This window comes from Cetorhinus maximus, unplaced genomic scaffold (assembly GCF_964194155.1).
Source record: "Cetorhinus maximus unplaced genomic scaffold, sCetMax3.hap1.1 HAP1_SCAFFOLD_392, whole genome shotgun sequence".
Lineage (NCBI taxonomy): Eukaryota > Metazoa > Chordata > Chondrichthyes > Lamniformes > Cetorhinidae > Cetorhinus > Cetorhinus maximus.
This window is the reverse complement of record NW_027596338.1, coordinates 50321-74617: the sequence shown is the minus strand read 5'-3', so window position 1 is coordinate 74617 and position 24297 is coordinate 50321. Positions and strand designations below refer to the sequence as shown.

The following is a 24297-nucleotide window of genomic DNA, read 5'->3' as shown; positions in this document are numbered from 1 at the left end:
CTTTTGACAATCCTCTTCACTATCTGCATCTCCTCCAACCTTAGTGTCGTCTGTAAACTGACTAATTAGCCCAGTTACATTTTCCTCCAAATCATTTACGTATACTACAAACAGCAAAGGTCCCAGCACTGATCCCTGCGGAACACCACTAGTCACAGCTCTCCATTCAGAAAAGCACCCTTCCACTGCTACCCTCGAGTGTGTGCGCGCACACACACCATTTTGTGTTGAGCTTGTTTCAGTTATGCCTGTTAACCAGAAGACAGAGTTTTAATTGGATACCATTAGGATCCTGCAGCAGTCCATTCGACTGAGGAGACAGTTCTAGATTCTGTCTGACACCACCAGTGGGTCAGGTGGAAGCTAAATAGAAAATCCTGCAAGAAAAATAATCCTTAACATTAAAAATCTATCTGAGCAATTGATTCAGTACTACACCAGTGTGAATTAGTAAACTTTAACACAACAGGGTTTGTCACTAAGTAGTGTAAAGTACAGTGCACTAATGCTCACCTTTAGTCTTGCCCCTCAATCCCAGTTAATCTCTGGGAGATTGTTATAAGATTCACCCCATCCTTTCGACACAAATATTACCCACATAACACTAGAGTCATTAGAAATTGATGTGTACTTCCCACACACTGTCCTTTTAAATATACTTCACTCCTACCAGCCTTTAACTATCAAAAACATAACAGGGTTAATAGCTGCTGATAGCTGTCAATGAGATTAAATTTATGCTTGAAATGATTAAATCTTCACATGCAAAATATATTTTGTTTTATTCTTTGATGGGATGTGGGTGTCACTGGCAAGGCCAACATTTTTTGCCCAACCTTAACTGCCCTTGAACAGAGTGGCTTCCCCGGTTATTTCAGAGGGCAGTTAAGGGTTAACCACATTGCTGTGGGTCTGGCCTCACATGTAGGCCAGACCAGGTGAGGATAGCAGATTTCCTTCCATAAAGGACATTAGTGAAGCAGATGGGTTTTTACAACAATCAATGATAGTTTCATGGACACCATCACTGAGACCAGATTTCAATTGCAAATTTTGAATATCATGATGAGGTTAGAAGCCTGGTCAATATACTCAAGTTCTGAAGGTGAAATCCACAATTTAGAGATTCTAAAATCAGTGTTGTAACTGTAACCAAACTGCTACTAAAATGTTTAAGGAGCTAAGTTGACATTTTACATCTACAGTTTGACCATAACATTGTTTAATACCGTTACTGTTGAACTTCCAGATAATAAAATCACAAACAGCAACTTCAAGCAGAAGGAGCAGAATAAACGAGATGGAGAGAAACACGAGAGCCCAAAGGCGAGGACCACATAGAGTAGGTTCACACACCCAGGGACGGGGTGGGTTGCCGCGCCTGGGGGTGGGGCGGGTTCACACACCCAAGGCTCACCGGGAATGATCAGAATAAGGAAACCGCCCAGAAAACTACCAATAGGAATCTTCAGCTGAACACATCACTCATTCTTAAAGGGACCGAAGGGGTCCTGACACTGTGAAGTTAAAGGGGCAGACACAGCTACATCCTTCTCTCTGTTACCTTTCTGATAGTTAAAGGCTGGTAGGAGTGAGGTATATTTAAAAGGACAGTGTGTGGGAAGCACACATCAATAAAACCGGGAATTCTTGGACACACGCTGCAGGTCGTTCTTTATCTGGGAATCAAACTGTTGTATTATTGTCCCAGCAGTTAACAGCCTCCTGTGAACTCCTCCAGCTTCTAGTTTAATGCAGATTTTAACCCAATAAGTTTCAGCATGTTTCGATTCAGTGACTCGGGACTGACACACAAACACGTTGAACCATTTTAGACTTATTAAGAACCATTTTCCGTCTGGAAACTTAAACCTGCTGTTTCACTTTCAGTCAGGAACAGATCACAATTTTACACCAACCTTTGATTTGACAGCACGTTTCCAGCATTCACCGTTGTTCTTCCTGACTCTAATTCCAGTTGTAAAAGAGCCTTCTGTTCTGTGTCTAGGAGCTCTGAACCATGGAAGAGAGCAACTGAGACACATTTCTTACACACCTCAGGATTCACCCACATGGGGATTGTGCCGTCAGTGAAGAAAGATAAGAAAGACCAAAGTGTTGTTTAGGGCTCCCTTAGTGTGACCCTGATGGACTGTGTCCAGGCTGAAGTTCTGTTCCTACCGTAAGATCCTCCCCCAGATTGTCCTTTCTGATTCCAGCCAGGTGATGTTAAACACTCAGGTGGGGAAAAACAAAAATATACAAACAAAGCTGATTTATTTCACATTTATTCAGAATATTGAACCTCATCAACAGATCAGGACAGTCAGAATGAACATGGTTCAGTCCTGGTATGATTAACAGCATCAACAGGAGTAGAATCCAAACCTTGCAATCGCTTGTGAATCCACTGGTGTGTTCGCAGGGGTGATGACTGAGTGAATGCCTTTCCGCAGGCATTACAGGTGAACGGCCTCTCCCCACTGTGAACTCGCTGGTGTTTCAGCAGATAGGATGAATGAGAAAATCTCTTCCCACACACAGAGCAGGTAAATGGCCTCTCCCCACTGTGAATGCTCTGGTGTGTCAGCAGGTTGGATAACTGAGTGAATCCCTTCCCACACACAGAGCAGGTGAACGGCCTCTCTCCACTGTGTACTCGCTGGTGATTCAATAGGTTGGATGACCGAGTGAATCCCTTCCCACACACGGAGCAAGTGAACGGTCTCTCCTCAGTGTGAACCTGCTGATGTGTCAGAAGGTTAGATGAACGGGTGAATCCCTTCCCACAGTCAGAGCAGGTGAACGGTCTATCCCCCGTCTGAAGTTGCTGGTGTATCAGAAGGTTGGATGAATTAATGAATCCCTTCCCACAGTCAGAGCAGGTGAACGGCCTCTCCCCAGTGTGAATTCGCTGGTGATTCAGTAGGGCAGACGGATGGCTGAATCCCTTCCCACAGTTAGTACAGGTGAATGGCCTCTCTCCAGTGTGAGTATATTGATGTGTTAGCAGATCCTTTTTGCTTTTAAAGCTCTTGTCACAGTCAGTACAATTAAAAAATTTGTTATCAGAGTGAACAAGTTGATGTGTCAGAAGGTGGGATGACTGAATGAATCCCTTTCCACACACGGAGCAGATGAACGGCCTCTCCCCAGTGTGAATACGTTGATGTATCAGCAGATCTTTTCTGCATTTAAAACTCTTCTCACAGTCAGAACATGTAAACGGTCTCTTATCAGTGTGAACAAGTTGATGTGTCACAATGTGGGATGACCGAGCGAAGTCCTTCCCACACACAGGGCAGGTGAATGGCCTCTCCTCAGTGTGAACTCGCTGGTGTGTCCGAAGGTTATACAAATGGGTGAATCCCTTCCCACAGATGGAGCAGGTGAACGGTCTCTCCCCAGTATGACTGCGCCGATGAACTTCCAGTTGGGATGGGAAATTGAATCCCTTCCCACAGTCCATACATTTCCATGGTTTTTCCATGGTGTGGGGGTCCTTGTCTCTCTCCAGGTTGGACGATTAGTTGAAGCCTTGTCCACACACAACACATGTACAGTTTCTCCCCGCTGTGAATGGTGCGATATTTTTGCAGACTGTGTAACTGCTTAAAGTTTTTTCCAAAGTCAGTTCACTGGAACACTCTCACTCGGGTGTGTGTGTGTTGAGGCTTTTCCAGTCACACCGATGTTTGAAATCCTTTCCCAAAGACAGAATAGACAAACATTTCTCCTTCCACATTCAAAAGTTGATGATACTCAGGTCCTGATGAATTCAGTGCCTCTGACAGATCTTGATGTGATGTTTGCTTTGCGTTTTCTGTCTGCCAGTCACCTCCGTTTAATACCCTGTAAAACGAGTTTACAAAAGTCATCGCTTTAAATCCAGGACTGAAATTCAGAATAGACAATTGTAGTTTCTATGGAACATTTATTCCTCTCTTGTTCCCCCAAAGCTGTAAATCCCCGTCCCACACACTCTCCCTCCTACCTGGGCTGAAATCCAAACCCATCTCACCATCTCCACCATTTCTTTCCTCCACTCCCAGTTTTCTCCCTCCCTCTCCTCTGCCTGGGTTCAGTTCTCCAGCTCCTGTGTCTCTGATTCAGGGTCTCAGGCAGGACCCCAGCTGCCGTCGGGCGGGACACAGGAGGGGGGACCCTCCCGGGTGGGTCTTACCCGGACCCTGAGTCTGTCCCCCCAGTTTCTGAGCCCCCGGGCGGCCCGCGGACTCCCCGCAGTTTCTGAATCTCCCGCTCCGGAGCCTCTTCCCCTGAACCCGGCTCTGTCACCGGGAAGAAGCCCCGGGGCTGCAAACACGGGTCATGGAGGCTGTGATCCAGGATTGCGGCCTACACCGGGTGTTTCTGAAGCCTCTCCACCCCGACCCGCCGGCTCCATTCGGCCTCACTCACCCGCCGCCTCCAGTCAGTTTCTGTCTCCCTGCGGCTCCGACACCAGCCCGGCCGACCAGACCCAACACCCGCACTGCGCATGCTCTAGTCAGAGCAGCACTGCGCCTGCGCAACAATCGCCTGTTGTACAGATAGGGCACATTTTGTCTCACGGTGAATGCTGGGTAACCACCACCGCCATCGACAACCTGTTTCATCGAATACAACATCATCTTTCGTGGTCCGATTACGATTTGAACCCTGGATATAAAATGGTTAAGTCAGTTGACACAGCATCCATAGTTCTATCCTGGATTTGATTAACAGCAGGAAAAAACCCTCAATGTCAAATGTGAACTCACTGGATTATTAGCAGGCGGTGTGAACGAGTGTGTCTTTTCTCGCAAACAGACATTTAAACAGCTCCTCATCACCAATTGATTGTATACCAATTGCTTTGAACTTTTAAAGCTGAATAGTGGAAATACTGAATAGATCCCTCTGCGCATATAAAGTATCTGAATGGTCTCCCTCTGACGTGACTGTGTTCTTGTGTCAGTAAATGGGATGACCAAGTGAATCCGTGTCTACATACAGCTGGTAGACGGTGTTTTTGTGGTGTGATTGTACCCATGAGTTCCCAGCTCAGACATGCTTCGCAAACTCTTAATATAACGATTTCCATATTCTTACATTTCCCTGGTCAAAGAAAAGCAAAAATACTGTGGATGCTGAAAATATGCAATAAAAATAGAAAATGATGGAAATACTCTGATATTGAGCAACTTCCAGATCAGAATTGACTTGATATGATGTGTTGCAGCCGTAGCATTTGGAAGTTGGTTGGCACCAATGTGATCCACAGCAACCACAGCTGCAGTAAGTGCAGTTCATGGAACTTCAGTTCAGAGTTGTTCAGCTGGAGCCTGAACTTTGGACAATGGGGAGAAAGTTGCCTGGACAATTTGATTCAGCAAGCAGCCACTCACCTTAAGTTACATAATTTTAGTCTGAGATTTAGTCTGTGGTCAGGCGTGGGACGGTGTGACTACTGGTGATACAGGTATGGGTATCAAGAAGGTAGCACTGGAAGCGCATTAGCCTTTGCACTTGTCCAATAAATTCAAAGTTCTTGGAGCCATGAGGACAGCTGCATGATGTATGAGCAAAGTGACCATGGTACCGAGTTACAGGGGACCATTCAGGTTGGTGGTGGGAGGTGGCGGAGAGAACAAAATGTAGGAATAGTCGGGGACAGTAGCCAAGGGTGTGAGTTCCGAATGTTGTGCATTCTGTGCTCAGTAATGGATTTAAGGACATCTCCTCGGGCTGCAGAGTAACGTGGAGAGGGAGGGAGAGGGCCCAGTTATCGTGGTTCATGTAGGTACCAGCTAAATAGGTATTATGGTGTAAGAGGTTCTGCTCAGGGAGCATGAGCAGCTAGGGCCTAAATTAAAAAGCAAAAACAAAAGTAATAACCTCTAGATTACTATTTCATCCATCTGTAACTTGACATAGAGTAGACAAGATCAAAATGTTCAACGTGCGGTTCAACAACTGGTGTCATAAGGGTGTTTTTGGAAGAACTCCTTCAGACTTTTATAAAACGGGATTGCTTGGGCGGTTATGTTATTAGGCTAATAATCCAGAGGCCTGGATGTGTGTTTGGATCCTAACCTGGCAGGAGGGAATTTAAATTCAGTTCATTAAATAAATCTGGAATTGAAAGCTAGTCTCAGTGACGGTGACCATGAAACTATCTGATTGTTGTAAAAACCTATCTGGGTCACTACTGTCCTTCAGGGAAGGAAATCTGCCAACCTTACCTGGTCTGGCCCACGTGTAAATCCAGGCCCCAACAATATGGTTGACTCCTAACTGCCTTCTGAAATGGCCTAGCAAGCCTCTCAGTTATACTCAAGGCAGCAGCTCGCCACCACTTTCTCAAGGAGCAATTTAGGGGAAGGCATTAAATCCTGACTTTGCCAGCGGTGCCCAAGTCCCGTGAATGAGAATAAAAGCTTGGAGGCGATTAATCTCTCATCAGATATTCAACTAGGGAAGACTGCATTATACTACTGAAACTGGGGCAAGTCTTGGGGAATAGAAGAAATATATGTATTCTGCTATATCCGGCACTATATCAGTCTCGGGAGTATCGGAATAGTTTCACAATGCATTCTCTAAATTTGCCTCTGACGGCAAATTGGCAGGGGGGTGCTGGGGGAAAGAGTCAGTACTGAGAAGGGCTGCAACAAATTACAGGAGGACAGCAACAAACCTGCAGGATGGGAAAATAATTGGCAAATAAAGTTCAGCACAGATAAATGTGAGGTAGTTCATTTCGGTAGGAAGAACAGAGAGGTCACAAATTACTTGGAAGATGGTAGACTAGGTGTAGTAGAGGAACAAAGGGGTCTCGGTTACGAATATGTCAATCATTGAAAACCGTGCCACAGGTTAGCGAGGCCATAAAAATAAGCAAACAAACACCAGGCTTTATCTCTAGAGGGCTAGAATTGAAAAGTAGGGAAGTTCTGCTAAACCAGCACCAAACCGAGATTAGACCAGATTTATGGTACTGTGTGCAGAACTGTTCACCATATTATAAAAAGGATACAGGGGCACTGGAGAGGGCGCAGGGAAGATTTATAAGGATGATCCCAGAAATGCGTGGTTATATATATCAGGCAAGGGTTGGCAGGGTGGGTCTCTTTTGGAAAAAATGGAAGGCTGAGGGGTGACCTAGTAGAAGTCTTTAAAATGATGAAAGGTTTCGATAAGAGTGGATACAGAGAGAACGTTTCCTCTTGTGGGGAAGTGCAGAACCAGAGACTGTCAATATAAGACAGTCACCACGAAATCCAATGGGGAATTCAGGAGAAACTCCTTTACCCAGAGAGTGGGAGAGAATGTGGGACTCGCTCCCACAGGGAGTGGTTGAGGTGAATAGTGTAGATGTATTTAAGGGGGAAGCTGGATGAACACATGAGGGAGAAAGGAATAGAGGGGTTACAATGAGAGGTTTGGATGAGGAATATCGGAGGAGGTTCGAGTCGAGCATAAACAGCAGCATGGGCTGGTTGGGCCGACTGGTCTGTTTCTGTGCTGTATAATCCTGTGTAGTTTCCGACCAGTGTCTCAATTCCTTCTGCTAACATCCTTCCTGCCAAAAACCAACACATTTGTAATAATAGGCAGAGATTTAAACAGTAGTGAATAAAAATGGGGCTCGTGAAATCATTCAGGAGCCACATGCGAGCGTTCCTCATCACCGTCACGTACACGGGTGGGCAGTTTAAACCCACAACACTACACCAGCACTCTACTCCCGGTCTCAAATTTCTAGAACACAGTCAGGACAGTTTTTCTAGAACAGTATACTTTCAAACTGGCTCGGGAACAGGCCAGGCGAGAGTTAGAGAGGAGGGACAACCGGGGGGGTTTGTTAATCATCCAACAGTCAATGACTGCATTGCAAAGGGTGACCACAATACCACTGAATTTGAGCTCCGGTTTGGGAGGGAGTCAGCGGCTGTATTTTGGTTGAGAGATTGATGAAAGTCAATATAAGTTACAATGGTACGATTTTTAAACGGGGGTTTCCCTTCCTATTTACTTCCTAAATAATGAATTATTTCATGAGCCCCGTTTTTATTCACTGTTTAAAGGTCTGCCTGCTATTACAAATCTGTCGGTTTTTCGCATGAGGGACGTTAGCAGAAGGAACTGGGGCACTTGTCGGAAACCACACAGGACATAGGGCACAGAAACAGGCCATTCGGCAGCACAGGGAACAGGGAGAGGCTATTTAGCTCCTCGGGCCTGCCCCCCTCCCCCATTCAATAGGATGGTGGCTGATCTTCTGCCTCGACTCCACCTTCCCGCCCTATCCCTTCGCGCCCAAATTCCTATCGGTCTCAGACTTGAATAGACTTAGCGACGGAGCATCCACAGCTCTTGGGGAGGAGGTTTAGAATTCCAAAGATTCACAATCCTCCGAGTGAAGGAATTTGCCCTCATCTCAGTCCAAAATGAACGACCCCTCACCCTGAGACTCTGACGCCCCCGCCCCCCCCCCCCCCCCCCCCCATTCTAGACTTTACAGCCGCAGGAGGGAAACAGTCTGTCGGCACCGACCCCGTCAAACCCTCGAAGAATCTTCAAAGTTTCAATCAGATCACCTCCCATTCTTCCAAACTCCAGCGTTAACAGGCTCCCCTACTTCAGTCTCACCTTGTAGGACGGCCCTCTCGTAGGGATTCACGGAATGAGAAAGGAGGCCATTCTGCGCTTCACCCCCATGCCAGCATCCCAGGGATCAATCTCGTGAACCCTCACTGCATCCCCACCAAAGGCAAGTCTCCTTAGCTAAGGAGACTGAAACTTGTGCACATGTGCTCCAGGCGTGGTCTCGCCGAGGCTTTGTATAATGGGGGCAAAACTTCCTTACTCTTAAAACAGCACCTCCCTCGCAAGGGAAGAGCCGACATGCCATTCGCTGCCCTTTATTGCTTGCTGCTGCCAGCGGGGCAGCTTGCCGCGTTTCGGGTGTGGGGCACCCAAATCTCCCACGCGCCAACGTTGGCCAGGGCTCCGCAAGGTGGCTGAAGGGTGCAACGCCAAAGCAATTCACTCCAGGGCGTCGCCCTGGCTCCCTTTGAGTGAGGGGCACTCGGCGAATCCCAAGTGAAATTGGCGCCGTTCTCCCTTTTGCCCCACATGCAATGATGATGGTGTGATGATGATGATGATGGTGTGTGTGCGTGCACGTAACTCCTGCCATTTCGTCTTACCTGGACCTTTGGTGCTCTGAGACCCTTTACTGCCTTATTTCAACTCTTCAGCCTACCACTGGTCACTTGCCTACCTCCAACCTGACACGCTTCACTGACTTGCTCTACCACTACGTCGCAACCTCTCCTATCTCTTAAAGCCTATCTTTCCTCTTAAGAGGGAAACTTTTCATTTAAGTCCAACAGTTCTGACATGCAGTCAGAGCCACATTAGTTGGCCAATGTTTGGGTGACCTTTGACCCTGCCTAAACTGGCATCCCAACGAGGTCCTGGCTGCCTTTTATTTCACTTTTTAAAACAAAGGGGAGCCTCTCCTGATTAGAGTAACCTTATTTCAAAAACAGTGTTCCCTCTTATAATGTTTTATTTCTACTTTATTCCATGACCAGCCCCTCACATCCTCAAATGGCGTCGCTTCCCCCTCCATATAACGGCTTAAATACCGGGGCGGCCGCAGGGAGGGGGCGCGGACAGCCATCGCCACGCCCCCGTGACCAATCACGGCGGGCGTTTCTGCTTCGTCCATCGCGCGGCGGCGGCCCGCCGTCCAATCAGCTTCCCACCACCTCCAGACCCCGCGCGGGCGGCGGGCGGCTCGAGCTTTCCCGCCAACGGTCGGAATTCAAAATATGGACCACGTGGTTGGGGTGGTTATTCGGCCCCTCCAGCCATTACAAGCCCCTTTCCCCAAAAATGCGTCGCAAAAAGGCATTAACATGTTGAAGGATATGGGGACCTATCTTCTCAAAAGACATGAAGATGAAGACATTAAGATGACTGAAAAAGAGAACATCTTAAAAGGCATTCGCAAAAGGAGAGCACATCTTCTTAAAAGGCCATGAGATGACTAAAAAGGACATATTTTCTCAAACGGCATTAAGATGATTGATAAATAGAACACATCTTCCCAAATGACTGGAAAAGAGGACAAATGTTCTAAAATGCATTAAGATACAGAACATATTTTCTCAGAAGGCATTGAGATGACTGAAAAAGGGAACATATCTTCTTAAATGCATTAAGATAACCAAAATGAGGACATATACAAACATATGAACTAGGAGCAGGAGTAGGCCACAAGACCCTTCAAGTCTGCTCCGCCATTCAATAAAATCATGGCTGATCTGACTGTAACCTCCTCCTACCCCTGATAACCTGTCACCCCCTTGTCAATCAAGAATCTATGTAGCTCTGCCTTAAAAATATTAAAAAAACCTTGCTTCCACCGCTTTTCAAATAAGAGAGTTTCATGACCCACCACCCTCCGAGGGAAAAAATTTCTCCTCATCTCTGTCTTAAATGAGCGACCCCTTATTTTTAAATAGTGACCCCTAGTTCTAGATTCTCCCACGAGAAAACATCCTTTCCACATCCACTGACCCCTCAGGATCATAAATGTTTCTATCAAGTCACCTCTTACTCTTCTAAACTCCAGCGGATACAAACCTAAGCTGTCCAATGTTTCCTCATAAGACACCCACCCATTCTTGGTATTAGTCTAGTAAACCTTCACTGAACTGCTTCCAATGCACTTACAACCTTCCTTAAATAAGGTGACCAATACTGTACACAGTTCTCCAGGCGTGGTCTCACCAGTGCCCTGTACAACTGAAGTATAACCTCCCTACTTTTGTATTCAATTCACCTCTCATAAACTATTACATTCTATTAGCTTTCCTAATCACTTGTTGTATCTGCATACTAACCTTTTGTGATTCATGCACTAGGACACCCAGATCATCCAGAATCTTAGATCTCTGCAATCTCTCACCATTTAGATAATATGCTTCTTTTTTATTCTTCCTGCCAAAATGAACAATTTTACATTTGCCCACATTGTACTCCATTTGCCTGGTCTTTGTCCACTCACTTAACCTATCTATGTCTCCCTCTTTATGTCCTCTTCACAGCTTACTTTCTTACCTATCTTTGTGTCGGCAGCAAATGTAGCCACCAAACCATCTGCCCCTTCATCCAAGTCATTTACATAATTTGTAAAAAGTTGAGGTCCCAGCATTGATCCCTGCGGCAGAACACTCGTCACATGCTGCCAACCAGAGAAAATCCACTTATGGCTACCCTCTGTTTCCTGTTAGCCAGCCAATCTTCTATCCATGTCAATACATCCCTACACCCACGAGCTTTTATTTTCCACAATAGCGTTTGTGTGGCACTTTATCAAATGCCATCTGAAAATCTAAGTACAGTACATCTACCGGTTCCCCTTTATCCATAGCACATGTGGCTCCTTCAAAGAACGCCAATAAATTGGTTAAACATGATTCCCCTTTCAAAACACCATGTTGACTCTGCCTGATTGCTTTGAGTTTTTCTAAATGCCTTGCTATAACATCTTTAATAATAGCTTCTAACATTTTCCTATGACAGATGTTAAGCTAACGAGCCTGTAGTTTCCTGCTTCCTGTCTCCCTCCCTTCTTGAATAAAGGAATCACATTTGCTATATGCCTATCTAATGGAACCTTCCCAAAATCTGGAGAATTGTGAAAAGCTTCTTAACAAGGATTAAGATGATCAAATATCTCCTCAAATGCATGGAGGCGGCATATTATAAGGCATTAACATGACTGAAAAAGAGAGCATTTCTCAAAAGGCATTAAGATAATTGAACAAAGGAAAATATCTTCTTTAAAAGGCATTAAGATATGGAAAAAGGGAAAATATCTTCCTAAGAAGCATTAAGAGGATTGAAAAAGAGGACACATTTCCTTAAAAGGCATTAAGCTGGCTAAAAAAGAACATAACCTCATCTTATTTCTGAAAAATTGGGGGGAAATATCGAAGGCAAGTTAATCAACGGTCAACGCCAGGATGGTTGATCAAGGCCAAATAATTACCTCCATGTCCAAACAAGAGTTGTCAACACAGGCCATCAAGAGTCACTAAAATTTCTTGAGGTGCAACCACCCACCAAAAACTTAAATGTAGCCCAAAGAGTTTCGGGGGAGATGGCAGTGTAGTGGTACTGTCACTGGGCTAGTAATCCAGCGGTCCAGGTTAACGCTCAGGGGACACGAGTTCCGATCAAGAAGATTTAGCAGAAGCGACATATATTCAGAAACAGGAACCTGTCCTCTGCAGGCAAAAGGAACATGTCCAGACATTACGCCTTTTTTTGAATTAAACAAAAGCCTGGGGGGAAACAGTTCCCTTGGTGCATTGTCCAAAGTAACACCTTGACCAATCTGCTAAGTGCAAGACGAAAATCTTCGCAGCATGTCTCCTCAGCAATACACAACTCTTATCTATTCTAAACAATTTGGTAGATATGATGCCTTTATAAAGCACCTTTCATGACATCCCAAAGTACTTTACAAGTCATTGAAGTACTTTTGAAGTGTAAGCACTGTCGCATTACCAATGTGATTACTGCTTTTTTCAGTGTCATTGGCCAAGAGATAAATGCTCATGGCACAGTAGGGATAATTCCCCTGTTCTTCTTCGGAATAGTACCCTTGCAATCCTTTACATCCAGCCGAGAGGGCAGATGGGGGGCCCTCGGTTGAAAGCCTCATACGGGAGTGCAGCATTCCCTCAGCACTGCATCAGGAGTGTCAGCCCAGCTTATGGGCTCGAGTCACTGGACTGGGCCTTGAATCCACAACCTCTGACCCTGTGGCCAGGCTGCTAGCCAACAAGCCATGCTGGGTATACAGTCAGGTTTTGTTTTCAAAAATCAGGGTGACTTGATTGAAGTGTATACAAGATCCCGAACGGCCTTGACAAGGTGGATGTCGAAAGGATGTTTCCTCTTATGGGTGAGTCCAGAACTAGGGGGCACTGTTTTAAAATTAGAGGTCGCCCTTTTAGGACAGAGATGAGGAGAATTTTTTTTCTCTCAGAGGGTTGTGCGACTTTCGAATTCTCTGCCTCAGAAGATGGTGGAGCCGGAGTAATTGAATATTTTTAAGGCAGAGGTGGACAGATTCTTGTGAGGCAAGGGAATCAAAGGTTGCCGGGGTTAGATGGGGATGTGGAAATTGAAACACAAGAGGATCAGTCATGATCTTATTGAATGGCGGAGCAGGCTCGAGGGGCTGAATGGTCCACTCCTGTTCCTATTTGTTATGTTCTAATGTTCCAATCATGTCAATATTTCCTATGGGGAAAAAATGTTAAAATCACCACTATTAGAGGTGAATAAGATTAGGGCAGGTTTAGATAAAGCAGACAAAGTAAAGCTGTTCCCATGAGCGAGGTACAGGAGACATAGACTTGAGGTTTTGCACAGGGGATGCGGGGGAGATGTGAGGAAGAACTTTTTTGCACAGCGAGTGGTAATGAACTCGCTGCCCACGAGGGTAGTGGAAGCAGAGACGATGAATGATTTCAAAAGGAAATTGGGTGGGAACCTGATGGAAATAAACTTGCAGGGGTGCGGTGATAGAGTCGGGGGAATGGGAATGACTGGATTGCTCTACAGAGGACCAGCATGGACTCGATAGGCCAAATGGCCTCCCTTCTAAGCGGTAATGGCTCATTGACTATCATTTGTGGCCTTATACCCTACTATTGAACAAAATGTTAAAGTCTCTTTTCCTACATATATCCAAAAACTTTCCACACAAATTTCCATTTGCTTTTTCAACTCATTGAAACTTCTAGCAAGCAAATCGATGCTTTAAACAATTACACATTTCACATGATTAAATTTATCCATAGGGTTTTTATTTGAAAGGGACGACTTTTCTACACGACAGCAGCACAGAAACAGACCATTCGGCCCATCTGCTGCATGCCAGTATTTCTGCTCCACATGAGTCTCCTCCCACCCGCATACCACATCCTTCTGTTTCTTTCTCTCTAATGTCTCTCCAACTTCCCTTTAAACATATCTATGCTGTCCACCTCAACTCCTCCCGGTGGTAGCGATTTCCACATTCTTACCACTCGCTGGGAAAGGAAGTTTCTCCCGAATTCCCCATCGGAGTTTCCATTCAAAATGTCTCAACCTCTTCCAGCATTTTTGGGTTTAAGACTCAATATCCATTCACTTACAGCTGTATTTTCACTGTCTAAATAGATATCAAAGGCTCCTTGGTAGCTGGAATATAATGGCACTGAGACAGACGAGTCACTGAATGTTCTGGTTCAACCCTCATCAGTGCGTGCATTACTTTTAAAAACTATTTACATGAAATGCTAGAGGGGAAAACTTTAAAATGTTTATTTGGATAAAATTCCTGTTTAATATTTTGAAAGGAGGTGATTATTTGTGTAGTGATTTAACATCTCCTACTTGGGCAGCCCTTCAGTGTCGAGGATGACTTGCTCCACTCCAGTCCAATGGGGTCTAAGATGGCTGAGAAGCCCAGCGTACGATCTGCAGACTGTGCCACATGCAGAGGCGGCTGGCGATTGAAGGGTGGGGCAGATGGCTCCCCTGTGGGTTTGCGCGCTCTTTCGGACGCCTGGGCTTCACCTTCACAAAAGAACCTCCTCCATCCATTTTGGTCGGTCACAAGCCAGGGACTCCCATGAGTCGGTGTTACTTGGGGCGGGGGAGGTGGGGGGGGGGGGGGTGTGGGGGGGGCGGTGGGGTGGGGAGGAGAAGCGTCACTGAAGTGTCTCCTGCCTCCACTGAGTTCTGAGTACAGCAGTTGCTTCCAGAGTCTGGTATCAGGCATTTCAAAGAACTGTCCTGCGCACCAGAGTGGGTTTGGAGTGATTTGCGCCTCACCACTGGGCATATTGGCTTGGGAAGAGGAAGCTGGTGTTGGATGGCCTTTCTAGTTTAAGAAAATAAACTGCAGGAATGATTACGCATAATTATGCTTTTGAGGGATTCTGCATAGAGGTGGTTGGACATTTGAGACTCATTTTTCAGATTTTTTCCCCCCAAACACACCATACATTGGGAAGTCCAGATGCCAAATGTGCTGATGTTGTAGCATATTAAATCATTCTGCTAGCATAGACGCTACCCAGAGGAACTCATCAACGTGGTAATGATATTCTTTGTTCGCCAAAATGCAAAACTTTGAGGTTTAGTCGTCAGAATCCTCCACGCCCACTTCAAACTCGCAGGCTTCCTATCTAAAACGGAACCCAATTTATTGGCTGCGATCTCACCTTAAATCTGGCCCTTCCAAAGGGGCTTCCCCAAAGGAAATGTTCGCTGTTTCGCTTTATTTGGAACAGAGGAGACCAAGGAATAGAATGTAAGTGATGTACAAAGTTAAGCATTTTATCTATAATGGAAAGGGCCATGATGCAGAGTGGATATGAAGTACCCATTTCCTCAAGGACCTCTGTATTTGAGAGGACTGCCTAATTGCGTTGATACGTGCGCGTGCAGGAGATTAATTGGAGTCAGGTTGTCTTTAGGTTTTGAAAGATGGAAAGGATAGGGGTGTTAAGCTTGAGGTACAAGTAACTAGGTTAGATCTAAAATTTGCATTTTTAGAGAAGTTGAGAGTTTGTTTGAATATCAAAGGGGAGTCAGAGGTACCAAAAAACATCTTTACATTTCGCAGGGAGTTCCATAGGTAGAGTAGTGGGGTGACGATATTTTATTGACCCAAAAAGCAGACAAGACAGAAACATAAAAAGATTTTGTGTGGAAGGATTTGAGTTTCAAAGGTGTGAGAACAGTGGAACTGGGATGGAAGGGGAAAGAGTTTAGGATTAGAGATAGCTGGAGCTCTGGGCCCGGAGAGCTTGCCATTTGAACCGGCCATTCAGTCAACAGAAAAGTCCTGGGCTGCAACAAGCAGTTTTATTCTGAAGTGGATTCCAACGTAGAGTGGAAGAGGTTAGAGGTCATGTGCTATGCCTTTATTAAAGCTACAACACTTCGCCTTGTGTAATATTACTGGATTTTATAGTTAACCATCTATAAAGGGACTGTTGCCTGGGAGGTGTTGCCTGGGAGGTGTTTACTTGTGGGATTGACCAAGTAGAATTTTGCTTTTTTTTGGGGAATGTTTTTTAAAAACTAACATTAATGGTGTAACTAATCTTGTGTTTCCTTTTATTGTTGCTAATAAAACTTTTGGGATTTTAAGAAATAAAAGTAAAAGCATTACTGGACTTCTTACTAAGATCGGTACATCGCCTTGTTTTCAGAATACAAAACAAAGGGTATAGTCCATAAGACAAGTTTCCCTGAGATTTGGTTTGCTCAGCAATTAACACCGGCTGTGGTTATAACAATGGAAGATGGCCACACTCCCAAGGACCTTCCGTGTAGCAAGGTACATGGACCCAAATTACTAGTGGACAGCAAAAGCTATGGTTCAGGGATAATTGTAGCCATGACACGAAGGCCCTAACCATCGACAATTGCACATGGAAGTCAATTATTTTAGGTTGGTATGCTATGCCACAAATGGCCAGTGGCAACAATCCCCAATGTCACTTGGCAGCTTCATGGTGCAATGCCTGAGACAGAACCTGTCACTTGGTGTACCTTTCTCTTTGAAGGCCAAGTGAAGACACCCCTCTGAATGGATCATTTGCTACCTTCCCACCATTGCCCACAGATTGACCTCACCAAGGGGAATGTTGGTGTCCTTCAACAACCAGGAGACAAATTTAATGTCATTGGCAGAAGGATTAGATGGGCATAGAAACGGAACTATCCATATAAATATTGTGGCTACGAGAGGTCAGAGGCCAGGTATCATGTGACAAGTAACTCATATCCTGACTCCAAAGCTTGTCCACCATCTGCAAGGCACAAGTCAGGAGTGTGATGGAATACTCCAATTGTCTGGATGAGTGCAGCTCCCACAACACTCAAGAAGCTCGACACCATCCAGGACAAAGCAGCCCCGCTTGATTGGCACCCCATCCACAAACATTCACTCCCTCCACCACCGACAGTAGCAGCAATATGTACCATCTACAAGACGCACTGCAGGAATTCACCAAATCCCCTTCAAAGCACCTTCCAAACCCACAACCACCACTACCTCGAAGGACAAGGGCAGCAGACATGGGAATACCACCACCTGGAAGTGCCCATCATTGTCACTCACCATCCCGAGTTGGAAATATATCAGCCATTCCTTCACTGTCATTGGGTCAAACTCCTGGAACTCCCTCCCTAACAGCACTGAGTGTATCTGTACCACAAGGCAGCTCACTACCACCCTGAAGGGCGACTAGGGATGGGCAATAAATGCTGGCCCAGCCAGCATAGCCCACATCTCATGAATGAATTTTTAGAAATTCATGTGATGGGGTACAGGCAGCAACCTTATACACATTTATTGGATGTGGACATCGCTGGCCTGGTCAGCATTTATTGCCCATCCCTAACTGACCTTGTTCAGACATGAAGAGTCAACCACGTTGCTGTGGATCTGGCGTCACATGTAGGCCAGATAAGGACATCTGAAGGTCAGAGAACCAGATGGGATTTTACAACAAGAAAAATGGTCAGACATGGAGTCTATTTTATTTTATAAATTGACTTCAAATTTCACCATTGGGATTTGAACCTAGGGCCCCAGAGCATTACCCTAAGTCTCTGGAATACCAGCCTGGTGACAATACCACTACACCACCACTTCCCCAAAAAGTACACTTGGAAATCTGCGTGTCATGCTGTAACCCACAAGGCTAGGGACCAAACCCAGTTGGCACAGACATGGGCCAAATAGCTTCACTATGCTGCAAATCAAAACAAAAATTGCTTTTAAAGTTATCCAGGGTTTGGGAACCTGTGTATACCTAATCCAGTTTTACAGAAACATAACTACACAGTTATCATAGAGAAAAAAATTCCAAGGTAGCTGACTCCAGGATAAATTGCATAAGTTATTCATTTTAATAAATCAATTCCTCACGGGTGACAGACAGCTCCAATACAAAAGTCTTTGATGACCCACATACAAACCTGCATTTATGAAAACAGTATTTAGAGGAAATTCTTGAACAAAACTGGAAAATGAAAAACTGGACGACAAACAGGTTACATGCAGCAGTTAACAAAATGTTGAAGCTTTTTAAAAATTTTTTTTTTTTAAAAGTCAACTGCAGTTAAACCCTTCACTAAAGCTACTTTGAAAAGTCAGATAACAGTCACTGTACACATTAATAATTTTATTTAAATTCTGAAGTTTCTCAAATAACCGTAGTGAGTTCAGTTATCAATTGGAAATAGACTGAAACGTTAAGTTGTGCGAATTTTGACACTCCCAATAGCATTCCTTTCGTGAAATAAAATGAGACTCACTCAGCTGTAATCTGTACAAGAAACAGCTTTGTTTACATTTTCAGCAAAAAAAGTGAGTTTACTTGCATTGCTCAGAAATCACATCTTCCATTTCTTTTGCACACACTTGGCATTTCCTTTTTGAATCCTGGCCTTTCACCCACCAACTCCCCCCTGCAGTGACAAGTTTCTAATATCTCCTCCTGTTGGGAGGAGAGGAAAACAAAGCAGTGCCGTCAATAGTCAGCCATTCTGCCAAAATATTGGGCTCAATTAGTGTTGATGTGCGTGAAACAAAGGTTCAAATTTTATTTAAAATTGAAGTGTTGCTCGACAACCACACTGGACTCCGGTTTAAGTCAAAATTATCATGCCCATCACCTTTAGAAGTGGAGAGTCAGCAATTCAATCTACACTAGGGTTTCCAAAGACCGTCATCAGCTGTTTAATGATGGTGTTTACTATTACAACAGCTACAAGAGCTATTGCTACTTTTAATATGGGAAGGATAGAAGAAATGATCCCCAATATTGCATCAACACTTGGATGTACAATACAGCTTAAACTTACAAAAGAAAACACATCTGGATTATGTTGCTCATTCAGACAAAGAGGGTCAGTCAATATGTTGCATTGACAGCAGCTGGAGGGTTGCAGTAATGTGCTTAAGCGAAACCTCACACCCAGCTAGCATGGTAGCTACCAGCTGCAGTGAAATACGAGTCTTGTAGTGCCTAGCCTTCAATTTTGGCCCATGCCCATGTAGACTGCCAAGTAGAATTTCATCTGCAAGCCAATCTCATTTAGTTAGTTGTGACAGGTGAAGGTCTTGGGATGAAATGGCTATGTTTTGTACTTGAATAGAAGGCATTGTGCATTAACAATCTTGGACTGGCAGAGCATGGAATGCCTCTGCAACAAGGTTACATTGCAGACTATGGAGGAAAAGAATAGGGAATTAAGCCACGTCACCCACCAGAGGATGCCTTTGATACTGAAGTTGAGGTTTCCTCTCCCTTCATTTGTACCTAACACCATTAGATTGTTGGGCCTCAAACAATGTTATTCACCCTTCAGTACATCCTCCATTTTCCTCTGAACACGGCAGGCATCGTCCGTAAACTTCTGCAGCATGGTATCCAACAAGCGGATGGTGGAAGCCCCAGGCAGCTTCCCTCCAGGCAGCGTCTCGAGGAAGGGAATCCACTTCACGTAGCTGTTGGGGACCGACACGTTTATCTCCGTCCACTTCAGCAGCTCCTCCGAAACGCCCTTCTCCGTCAGCATCTTCGCCATCGTGGTCTGGATCTCATCCGAGAGGACAAAGGTCGGCTGGCGAATCAGCTTGGCCCTTTTGCTCAAGGCCGGGTAGTCCAGCCCTAACAGGACGCGGTAAAGCCGGATCTCGTTGTACAGAAAGTGGACATTGGCCTGGTAAGGCAGCTGCTCGACCGGGATGGGGTTGATGAGGCAGCTGTAGATCGCCGACACCGGAATGAACTCCCTCAGAGAGTCCTTCAGCTCCATCTTGTTGGCCAGGTAGTGCAGGGAGAGCAGCAGGGCGTGTTTCTGGAGTGGAGGCGAGGAATTTCTCTGCAGAGCCTGGACGCACTCCAGAAAGTCGAACCGGTCAACCTGGTGGGAGGAGACACAGAAGAAGTGAGCAATCGCGTATTCAATGTCCAGGTTTGCAAAGTAGTCGACGGTGAAAACATTCAGGACGTCCTCAACGAACTCCTTCTCCCTGTAGCCAGGAGGGCCCAAGTCAATCTTGGTGCGGATGAGGTAGAACTGCTTGCCAACCCGCCTGAGCTCGCTGGCAAGGGCTGCGACCTCCCACGTGAACCACGTCGATGACAGGATGAAGAAGCCGACGTACTTGTCGACCTCCACCGCCTTCAGGTAGTTGCCCGACGAGAAGCCGGGTCCCCGAACGCTGGGCAGCTCCCAAAACACGGAGCTGGGGTTCCCCAGCCGGCTGTAAGGCACCGGCTTGGTCACCTGTTGGGCGGGGCCGGTGGGTGCCGCGCCATCTTCGCCATCCTTGAAACCCATGACTGAATTAATGAAAGCAGACTTCCCCGCTCTCGGGGTCCCGGTGACAGCCACATGAACCGTCACGCTTTCCAATCTGCTCCTCTCAGCTTTCACCAAAGATGCCACTTCGGATATCCCGCCACGGCTCATGGCATCTGAAAATCTTCCTATTATCCCCTCAATTTCCAAATCCATGCTCGTAAACTGAGAGAAAAATAAACCAGAGTTATAATCTAATCTACAGCGTAGAACAAAGAATGAACACACCGATGATCTCCAAGAGTCCTCCTTCCGTTTCTTAGACCCACAAACAACACGTGGGAGGAGAGAGGGAGTGGAGGTGCCACATAATGGATGGCACTAGTAATCCAGAGACACAGGGCAATGCTGTATGGGCCCGGATTGGTGGAATTAGAATTCCATAAAAATCTGGAACTAAAAATCTATTGACGGCCACGAATCGATCTGGTTCACTAATGCCCTTTCGGGAAGGAAATCTGCCGCTGTCCTTACCTGGTCTGGCCTACATGCCGGTAATTCTGACACCCACGCCCCATGAATGAAGAAGAAAATTTAAATCAATGCCAACTGAGGGAAGTCACCTTTTTCTCAGGCCTTGAGGAAACAGACAGATCACTTTGTATAGATGGAGGCCTGATTTTAATCTCTTGTGTGACAAATCTTGTTGTTGTATCTAGCAGACTAGCACGCAAGGAGGCCATTCGATCTGTCAACTGAGCAATTCAACTAGTGCCATTCCCCTGTAGTCCTGCATATTCTGCTGTCCTGTAGCCAAGATCACTATTTTTATAAAACTTAAATGGCTAAGTTACATACTTAAAAAAACTGGATAAAAGCTTTCAAATGACTGGAGCCATTGCTGGCTGACTCAAACAAAAGTAACTTCCTGGCACTCAGAACAGCTGCAACCTCGTTATCTCTGAAGAGATGCCAATGATTGTTGCGACTGCAAAGATCAAATCCAAGGGAATTGTACAAAGACCAATTACATTTCTGAGGCCAAGGCCTGGCCAACAGAGAAGACCAGTCTGATAGTTCAAAGGACCCCAAAACCTCTTGGAATGATTAATGGTTGAAACATTAACCATCAAGAATGCAGACTAAGGAATATAAATAAATCCTTTGTCCGAACCAAAGTGGAGAAGTGGGAGTAATATCACATGATTTCCCCAGCATCCTAGCTGGGAGAACCAGTTACCCTGCCTTGTGGAACTGCGAAGCAGATTGCTATCTTCCATAGAGCAAGTGGCAGCAGAGCCAGGACTCTGTCCAAGTTTAAATGGCCCTAGCCCCCCCATCTACACTGTTTCTACCGGAACTTACTGCACCAGCGCCTACAAGACTAATTCATCTCATCATAGAAGTTCTGCGCACTGGAAAAGCGAATTATCCAGGATTAGTCTTCAACCTGCCGACTCTGAAAGGAATACATCATTGGACCTTTGATTCTGGAGTCCAGTGAAATTTTTATTTTCTGTGGTCTTTGCCCTGTAATTCTTCCTTTATCCCTCTTTTGTATGAATGTAAAAGGGGGGTGGGGGGGTGGGGGGGTGGGGGGGCGGGTGGGTGGGTGTTGTGGCAAACCCTCCTTCCTGCTTTGTACGTGTAAAATAAACTCCTCCGATTCTACCCTCGAGTTTGCCGTGGAGTGGTTAACAAAAATTGGATCACATCAAAACTGAGGCTTGGGGGAAAAAAAATGCCATCACTTTTGAAATCACTCATTCCCCCCCCACTTCCACCACCCCTCACGGGCACCACACTCGCAGTGTTAAAAAATAAAAATGTTCTTCACACTTCTCCTCCAACCCCTCCCCCCGCCTCAACTAAAATCTGTTCCTAGTCCTTGGTATCATCAGCTTTTACTCGTACAGGAAAAACGTGGAGAAGCTGGGATTGCTCTCTTGAGCATGGAGAAGCTTAAGAGGATATTGAGGTTCTGAAAAAAATATCACAAACCGTTCAATGGCAGCAGAGTTAGATTTTAAACGGGGGATTGCTGAAAATACCGTGGCAACACGAGAAAGTTTTTTTTAAAAAACGGTTGTGAAATGATGGCAGTAGCAGATTCTAAAATGAATATTCCTATTTGTGGAACTTTAAGGCTACAGGGAACACCGCAAGAGCGGAACTAATCAGATAAGAGTCAGTACATGCAGGGTGGGCTGAATGGCCTCCCCGTGCTGTACAAATGCAGAAACTGTTTAGCCTGCAGATGGTCAACCGTGATGGTCTAGCATTCAGCTGGACGGCAGTGTAAATAAATGCAGGATTAATTACATCTGATGGAGGCAAGTCCCATATGTAAGAAGTCAACCAAACTCTACTCAGATGTAGAGAGGACAACCGCAAGGCACAGGGCCCTCTATGACCAGTTGTCTATGTTAGTGTGCGGGTAAATCATTTCTTCAAAAGATCTCAAGCAGGCTATCAGGGTCACTGACCAGGGGAAGTCAATTCTGACAGCATAGAACTAAACAAACCACTCAAATTCAACCTTTGATTTGCACATCAATCCAAGAAATACTATGATACAATGCCAAAAGTATCTTTACAGTGCAAGAGGACAACACTTGGCCCGTTGTGTCTGCACTGTCTCTCTGAACGAGCATTCTGCATAGTCCCACTCCTCTGCCTTATCCCTGTAACCTCGCACACTTTTCAGGGAGCAATCCAATTTCCCTTTGAATAGCGCGGTTGAACCTGCCTCCACCAACCTTTCAGGAAGTTAGTTCAAGACTCCAACCACCCTCTGGGTGAAATAATTTTCCTCACATCACATTTACTCCTTTTCCCACAATTATTTTGAATCTGTACCCTCTAGTTCTTGATGTTCTCTTGAGTGGTAACAGTTTCTCACTATTTACCCTGTCCATACCCCTCAGGATCTTGAATCTCTCTTATTTAGTCTCTTCTCAGCCTTATTTTCTCCAAAAGAGTCCCAGCCTATCCTTATAGCTACAGTTCTTCATCCCAGGAATCATTGTGAATCTAGAGAATATATCAATCAATATTTTCTTTGGAACATAGGGAAACCTAATACAACCCCTCCTGATCACACGAGTGGTAATGCTCCAGTCAAGCCTCCTCCCACCTAACTCAGTATACCTCTCTATTCCCATTTCCCTAATGTATTTAAAGGGGGAAGATGGATAAATACATCTACACTATTCACCTCAACCACTCCCTGTGGGAGCGAGTTCCACACTCTCCCGCACTGAGGATCCCTAAATCTGGTCTCCCCCACAAGTGGAAACCTATTATAATCACATTTATATGTTTTAAAAGGCCCCAGACAGCATCTAAAAGCTAAGTACTAGGGAACGTGATTGGATGATTCTCAAAAAAAAACAAGCCAGAATATCCAATTTAGAACAAAGTCAGATTTTTCATTGCAAAATAATGTAACATTAAAACTCAGTCAGAACTTTATACTAGTAACTCAAATTAATGAGCATCATTATTTGTCAGGAAAAATCAATAGGATTTCAAATCAAATTAATTGTGAAAAGCTGCTCAATGGCCTGATTAATCTATCACTGCAGTGTTTAGCACATTTAGATTTAACATATATCTCCACCAAGACAGCATTATTCAACTGAGAGATTATATCGTGATAAAAAAGGTACTGGGAATTAATTACAGACCCAACATCACCTTCCTTCTCCCAATAACCATTTCTATCTCAATTTCAAATCTGTTTTCTGGTTTAGGCTGGAGGCCAACAGCTCCAACGAACATTAGCCTTATTAAAGGAGGATCGGCTCTGCGCTACCAGTCACTATCACAGGACAAAGAGGTAGCTCTTTCAAATAATCCAACACAAATAGCCTTCTTCCTCTTAGACATGTTATTCCATTT

At 45.2% G+C, this 24297-nt stretch overlaps 1 protein-coding gene across 1 annotated transcript in view; it reads right to left on the bottom strand.

The window, feature by feature from the left end:
- Positions 1 to 2326: 2326 nt before the first annotated feature.
- Positions 2327 to 24297, bottom strand: part of LOC144673597 (uncharacterized) — a 58368-nt gene continuing 36397 nt past the window's right edge. The window contains exons 2-3 of the mRNA XM_078535346.1: positions 3256 to 3467; positions 2327 to 3171 (exon numbers count right to left, since the gene is read on the bottom strand). Coding sequence (XP_078391472.1) covers positions 2327 to 3171; positions 3256 to 3467 — 1057 coding nt within the window. The remainder of the gene's footprint in view (positions 3172 to 3255; positions 3468 to 24297) is intronic.